Source organism: Fukomys damarensis, unplaced genomic scaffold (genome assembly GCF_012274545.1).
Source record: "Fukomys damarensis isolate Sample0158 unplaced genomic scaffold, DMR_v1.0_HiC HiC_scaffold_12, whole genome shotgun sequence".
In the NCBI taxonomy this organism is placed as follows: Eukaryota; Metazoa; Chordata; class Mammalia; order Rodentia; family Bathyergidae; genus Fukomys; species Fukomys damarensis.
Window position 1 is genome coordinate 6,800,321 of NW_022900924.1, and position 7,405 is coordinate 6,807,725.

Below are 7,405 nucleotides of genomic sequence, written 5' to 3' on the forward strand. Positions count from 1 at the left end.
CTGCTTTGCACGCCTCTGTCCAAACAGCAGAGAGATCGGGACCATCTGCTGCCACCTGGATTCTTCCGGAGCCTCCCTGGGACACCTGGCTCGGGTGCTCCTGAACTGTCCTGGCAGGAATCACTCTGAGAAGGTTTGTGGACTGGCTTCGGGCCAGCCGTGGGCAGGGAGCGAGGAGGGCAGGAGGGACGCAGAGAGCTTGGCCTTCCTCCAGCAGAGTTGCGGGGAACGACCAGCTGCCTGTGCATGTGACTGGTTTATCAGCCTGCCGGGCCCGTGGCTGGCCCTCTTCTCTCTGCTGGTCTATCCTCCATCCCACTTTGCCTGGCTCTGGGGCCTCAACGCCTGTTCCGGGAGGAACTTCCACTGTTCCGAGCTACTGGGCAGGCCCACGTCTCTGAAACAAGGAAGGTGCAGGACCCCAGGCATTGAGAGCCGGGAGAGACTGGAGACAGAAAGCCCTCTTTAGCAGAGAGAAGACGGCTGAGTGAGGCCCCGAGAGAGCAGGGCCTGTTCGTCTCTTTAGCAGGTCGGAAGCAGAGCCTCCCGATAAGAATGCCAAAAACTGTGAGCTCTGTGGGGCCTGAGGGTAAATCTCTGTACTCTCCCTTCTTGGCTAACCCCGTATGGCCTGGGACGCTGTAGTGCATCCAGCTGGTCTGGGGACAGAGTGGAATCTGCGTCCCATGGGGGGCGGGTGTGCCACTCATCCCTGGAGGCCTGGCCCTGTGGCCCTAGAGGATCGGTGACATGAAGGAAGGTCAGGACCAGTGGGGCAGGGTACACAGGCCCAGGGGGACCCTGCCTTCTCCTTAGCCCTGGGGTCCCCTTCTGCTGCCATCTCTCTTACCTAGCAGGAGCTCATGCCCCCAGACCTGCCTCCTGGCTTGGCACCGGAAACTTAGGCCACTGGCTTTTCCACTAGGTCCCGTTTCCCCAGGGCATCTCTGAATACTTTTCTTGCCTGTCCTACCGATGTGCTTGATGGGCTGAACTCTAGCTCCTCACAGAGGACAGTGAGGGTGACCATGGCGTTAGGCTCCTGGTGGGATCCCACCTTTGTGGTCCTTGGGGAGGAAGGGAGAGAGTGTCACTCACAGGTGCAGCCTTGGGGTTGTTGTGCCCCCACCTCTCCTGCTGCCAACTGTGCTTACGCACCGTGTGCTGTGTGGGGACGCTCGGGCCCTGGAGGAAGCACATAGCTTTTTGTCTCTGGCCAGGTGCATCTCCTGACCCCCTGAGTTGCCTACTCACCAGTGGAGGCTTGGGGACTGGAGGGTGTGGGTGGCACTGCGTCAGCCCTGAGTCCACCCATTCCGGTCAGCTATGGCCTCATCCCAGCCAGTGCAGCCCTGTTCTCAGCCCAAGGGGTCCCGATGGAAGCAGGGGCTCACAAGTGAGCTTGCTGTGAGGGTCCATGCAGAGTTCTGCACCCCACCCCCGGCTCCCAACCTGCTCCTCCCCGCAGCCCAAACTCTGCCCAGATGTGAGCGCCTCCTCTAAATGCCCAGCCCGTGCTGTTGGACTCATGACCCCCACACGCGTGTCTCCACACGGCCCTGCCAGGGAGCACCGGGGGAAGTCGGTACAACTTTGGCCCCTCGCTTTGGCACAGACAGGGGCTACCCCACCACAGCAGCCAAGCTGGCACCTAGGGGACACTAGGTTTGTGACACAGAGAGGGCTGAGGCCAAGGGGGTCAGCACTTTATTGCGGGGTCTGTGCTGCGGGTGCCAGGGACCCTCCTGCTGAGGGAAGGAGCCTCCTAAATGTGCCAAGGGAAGTCAGCCTTGCCTGGCCAACCCCTTGGTCCCAGGCCGCGCAGCTCCACTGGCTCCCTGGAGGCCTGCGGCATCTCCACCACTCGCTTTTGTGCACTCAAGAGCACCCTCGCTCAGTAGCACAGACGGAAGTGAGTGGTGGGTCACCTGGCGCAGCAGGCCTGTGGCTCAGGCCCTGGGCCAGCAGCTGCAGAGCCCCATGTAGAGGCAGCAGCGGGAGACCCAGCTGTGCCATCCCCAGCCTCAAAGTCTGGACCCTCGTAGATGGTGGGGAGCGAGGTACGCTGGCTCAGCCGCCGGCGCAGGCCGACGAGCAGGGCCTGGGGCAGGGAGGCCACATCCTCATTGTTGCCCAGGTCCACCCAGGCCAACGCAGGGAATTTGGTGGTGTCTTTGACGGCCTCCGTGAGCTCGCGGGCAGCAGCCCGTGTCAGCCGGTTGCCGTTGAGCAGGAGCTGGGTGAGGCGGGGTAGCGTCCACAGGCTGGGCAGCAGCAGGTGCAGGAACTCATCACTCAGCCCTGTGAAGCTCAGGTCCAGCACCGCCAGCCCAGCGCCATGGCTGCCCAGGTAGCACATTATGTGCTGCACGTCTCGCGCTGACAGCGGGATGCCCGAAAGGTCCACAGTCTCCCCGCCCAGCAGAGTCTTCTGGAGGCCGCTCTTGAGGCTGTGGGAATATTGCAGTTGAGATGGATTAAGCAAGGGCCCTGGGGCTAGGCAGTACCCTGGTGACCGCAGACGATGACCTATCTGGCAAACTCTGGTTCCAACTGCCATTTCCTAAATGTGTGGCCACGGGCAGGCTGAGAACCTCTCTGAGCCCTAGTGAAAGGGGACAGGTTGCTGTGAAGATTAAATTAAGGTTCCATGCTTGAACTACTATAGTAAGTCCCCAACTTACGAACATTCGAGTTGCGAACTTTCACAGACTCATCTAAAACTCACTTTGTCAGACTTCCAAACAAATCCAGCTTACATTCTCCTGGAATGGAATGCGTTTGAAAGTCGGGGACTTGCTCTATTATTATAAAACCTTACTATGTGGCCAGCATCACCGTCCCTGTTATTTTTGTTATCTCACTTATTTTTATGCCAGCCCGAGGGGGTAGGGATAATGACCCATGCTACTGAGGAGAAAACTGACGCCCAGAGATGGGAAATAACTCTCCAATGACCACGCATCACTGAGGGCGGACAGGTCTCCGAGTCGAGGTGCTTTGACTCAGCCCACATTTTTTTCCCCGGGCCTACTCTGAAGTCCGGTCCATGGGGGTGAGGGAAAAGCTTTCTCTGAGATGGAATATCAGGCTAGACCCCTTGCCTCTGGATCGTGAGGGGGAAGGGCTGGTGGGGTGTGGGGTGAGGACTCGTCCCGGGGGAGGACTCCCTGTGTTCTAAATTGGGAGAGACACTTAGAGACGGAGGGTCTCCCTTGGGACAACTGCATAGGCTCTAGGTTCCCCGTGGGCCCCCAGAAGAACAGAAGGATGTGGAAGTCCAATAGGGAACATGTGTTAGAGCCTGTTCTGAGCTGTGGCTCTGGGGCCCTGGGCCTGCAGCTCCTTCCAGGCTGGGCTTGTATGCATGAGGAGAGATGAGAGTAGGACCCTACAGCAGTAAGCTATGTGGTACCCTTGGAGGCCTCAGTTTCTAGCAGCTTGGTGTTGGCGAATTCTCCAAGGGCTGCAGGACAATTAGGGAGAGTGTGCTCTTGGCAAGATTGCCTCTCCCAGCCTCAGTTTCTTTCCCTGTCCAATGGGAATCGTGATGCAGAATCTGCCTCCCTTGCCACGGGTTATGAAGATTTACCTGACTCCTGCTGAGCTCTCTCGGGTGGCAGGTAGGGAAGGAGGTCCGGGCCCTGCGATAGACCAGGGACTGAGGGATGAGTGAATGTCAGGACCATCCTGGGGGAGACGGAAGGTATTTAACACAGAGAAGGCAGCTTGGCTTGGGTACATGTGCTGCCAAGGGTCGGACTGGCTTCCGGGGATGGAGACTCAGTGCAGATGAGGATGTAACCGGCAGGGTGAGACTGTAAGCGGCAGACTCTCGGTGAGAGACATTATGGTAACAACCTGGGAGGGATGCTGAAGAGACAGCGGAGAGGGGCTGTGGCTGGGCTCCCCTTACCAGCTCTGGGTCTTCCTCTGGGGGTGGCTGGGCCCTCGGTGCCGCTTGGAATGAGGGGTGAGGTGGTAGATGAGCTGCCGGCAGATCTTGTCGGAGGATTTCCAGAGCTCGTAGTCCTGAGGGGTGGGGGGCAGCGCTGTCAGGGTGAGACCCAGCCCCTCTCACACCCACCGCGGATTGAGCTGGCCCAGAGCCAGGGGAGGCTGCCTGCTGGGAGCTGGACAGGCCGGTCCGAAACCCGCAGTGCCCGGCGGGAGGAAGCCCAGACAATGGGCCCTTGTTCCCTGTTCTCAGGCCCAGGGCCAGTGGCTTCAGCTAGCAGCTGGTGGCCCGCTCACCCTCAGCACCCCCAGGGGACTTGCCACAGGGGGTTCAGACCAGGCCCCTCGAGGGAGCCCTGCTCTACTGACGCCAATCCCAGGGAATAGGAACAAGCCAGGTCAGCACGATCTTCTATCCTCTCGTTCTCCAAGCTACGCCATGCCTGTGTGCCTCGGTCTGGGCTGATAGGGCTGGGGCTTTAATGTTTTACCGCACTACATCCTGACTCTCTCTGTCCTAACTGGGCCCCCGCCGAGGCCCAGCTGGGGGTAGAATAACAGGGCGAGCTTTTCACAAAGCTGGCACCAGTCATGCTACATTACCTGGAATGTTCCTTTACACAGTCCCTCTCTTAATAGCCCCAGGAGCATTCGACAGGCACAGAGACAGCAAGCCCCGGGGTTACTGCGATAGCTGTGGGCAGCCAACTGTATGCGATGCCGCAGAAGGCAGAGCCTGCAGCTTGTTTCATGCAGGGAATTCATGGTGACCAGGGCTCAGGAGCTGGTCCACACAGGCTGGGGCTGGGTCCGTGCTCATGGAAGGACACGGCCGCTGGGCAGAGGGTGAAGGGTGTAGGTGGTAGGCTCCAACTTAACACGAGGAGGGGCGTGCCCATGGCCCAAGCTGCCTTGGGGGGGACAGAGAGCACCATCCCCAAAGCTGTACACGCGGGATAGAGTCCCAGCAGTCAATGGGGTCTCCAGCCTCTTCTGCCCCAGAACGCAGAGGTTGCAAATCCAGTTTTTAGCAAATTTGTCAAAAACAGTTTATATCCTCCAGGGTCCCCGTGTGACTTCTGCTCAGCTAGTGTCCCCAGGCCTGGGCACAGTGCTCTGTCACTGTGGAAATGAGACTACCCTTACCTTCTTGGGACACTGCAGGTCCCGGGCCAGGTTCACCAGCAGGTCATGGGAGATGGGGTCCACCAGGTTGAGGAAGGTCACGTTCCTGTAGAGGATGTCAGTGAGGAGGGTCCCCTCAAGGCCCAGATCCTGTGGGTGATGAAGAGGTAGGTGAATAAGCCAGAGAGTGGAGCGTTCTTTCTCCGACCAGTCAACCAGATGCCCCTCCTGTTGCTTCCTGTGTCCTCACCTCCCTCCCTGAGGCTTGCTGGAATCTCCCTAAGACCATGAAACCTTTGGATGAGGAGAGGGTGGCACACCAGGGCCTTATGGGGGCCATAGGCAGATTACAGGTGGTTCAGTGTCTTGCTGTGACCCCCTTCCTTCTCTGGGGCTGTCTGCTGCTCTGAATGGCGATTTACCCAAGATTCCTTCTGGGCCCTTGACCTCTTCCCTCCCATCCCTGAGGTCTCCTGAGCTGCAGCCACCACCCCACCCCGTGCGGATGGGCCTCTCTCCCAGTTCAGATGTTCCGAAAACACTCAGGTTCTACATGTTCATCCCCTGCCCTGAAGCTGGCCTCCTGCCCTGTGCGCCAGCTAAGTACAAGGAGGGAGGGAGGGGCAGGCTTGCCCACCTTCCCAGAACTCACCCGGCCCTTTTCCCTCGCCTTCGCTCCCCCAGCTCACTTAGCGTGTCCACTTTTCCCCCTCTCCTGCTCCTGCCAAGGTTCAGGCCTCCACCCCTAGCGGCCCCCCTCCCAGGATCCCCAGCCGACCACATCCCTCTCTTGATCCTCAACCCCTTTGGTGCAGATCAAGTGCTCCGGAAGTGAACTCAGAGACTCCGGAAGTGAACTCAGAGACGAGACTTACACGGTCTGCACTCCCTGTGCCTGATCCTTCTCCTACCCTCGATCAGATCTATGGCCAGGGCACTGACCTAACCTTTCTGCCTTTGTTCTTCACTTTCTCCTCTCTATTCCTGTAGGGCAAGGCATCCTTCCAGGGCGTCCATTAGAGGACACACAGCTGATGGGCCAGGCACAGCCAAAAGGAACCTCCAGTTTCCTGTGTGTGTGTCCTCCCTAAGCCAAAGACAATGACATGCCCTGCACGGTCATCCTGGGCCCAGAAAGACAGGCCAGCTCCTGCTGGTTATGGGGCAGAAGAACCCTTTGCTAAGGTTCAAACCTCCACTGCTGGGACACACAGGGGTGACCCAGCGAGGTTCCAAGTGGCCTTCTCTCTCTGTTGCTTCCAGGGAAAATGCCCAGCTGGTCCCTTGGGCTCCAGACACCATCCCAGACAGCAGTCTGTGCCTCTGGTCAGTCTGGCTGATTAGGTGCTACGCTGCTGTTTGTATTTTCAGCATGGTTCAAGCCACAGATGCCAGCTAGGGAGATTCCAGAGGGAAGAAGGGGAGGCTGGTGAGCGGCAGACCCAGACCGGGTCCCAGACCGCAAACAGCCTCCACTGGTCTGGACAGCTCCTCTTAAAGGGCCAGCTCCACCTTTCCAGCCCACTGAACCCAGAGAAGGGAACCTGGAGCTGGAGGAGGAGAAGGCCTGGAAGGCCAGCGTCTAGCCCTGGCTCCCACCCTCCCAGTTTCCTCTGTGGACCACTTCTCTTCGTGCCTCAGTTTCCCTACCCCCACTCATCTACCTTCTACAGGCTAAACACCTGCAGGCAGGGCTGATTTCAGCTCACAGGACAGGGTGGGTGGTGCCAGCTGCTGCAGGGAATGGGAACTGGGTAGAGTGAAAAGTAGTTCACCCAGGGGTAGTGCTGGATCCCACATCCATGTTGCTCAAGGCTCAGGATCTCAGGCTAGAGCCCCTGATGTGTGTGGAACCAGAGTCCTCACTTGCCCAAACGCGTCGCTGTGACGTGCAGACACTGGCCTTGAGCACTCGGTGGGCAGCAGCTGCCCGTTAGGAGGGTGCATGCCTTGTGGCTTTGTTTGTGCTGCCCTAGTGCCTCCGTGTGCACCTGCAGACCAGCTGGGCTGCTGCTCCCAGGGTCCAGGGCTTCCGCTCATCCTGGGGGAGGAAGAAGCTGCCCTCTTGTCCTTCCACACAAGACGACCCCCCCCCACGACCCCATCCAGCCCTCTTCTTTGCTTGCCAAGGCCTGAATGTGGGCTCAGCTCCAGGCCGGGGCGCCCTCAACACACAGCACACACCAGATCCCTGACGTAGCGGCCCTCTCCTCCGCACACAGTCTGCCAGCCTCCCCAGCCGGCTCTTCCTCAGCCCCTGCGAGCCCATCTCGCCCTCGGAACCGCCCTCCCCGCAGCCTGCAGCCCCGGCCCCTCCCGGCCA

The 7,405-nt window shown here is 59.4% G+C and overlaps 1 protein-coding gene across 1 annotated transcript in view; it reads right to left on the minus strand.

The window, feature by feature from the left end:
* Positions 1-1,690: 1,690 nt before the first annotated feature.
* Positions 1,691-7,405, minus strand: part of Lrrc75b (leucine rich repeat containing 75B) — a 19,079-nt gene continuing 13,364 nt past the window's right edge. The window contains exons 6-8 of the mRNA XM_010604169.1: positions 5,104-5,232; positions 3,917-4,032; positions 1,691-2,450 (exon numbers count right to left, since the gene is read on the minus strand). Coding sequence (XP_010602471.1) covers positions 1,925-2,450; positions 3,917-4,032; positions 5,104-5,232 — 771 coding nt within the window. The 3' untranslated portion in view covers positions 1,691-1,924. The remainder of the gene's footprint in view (positions 2,451-3,916; positions 4,033-5,103; positions 5,233-7,405) is intronic.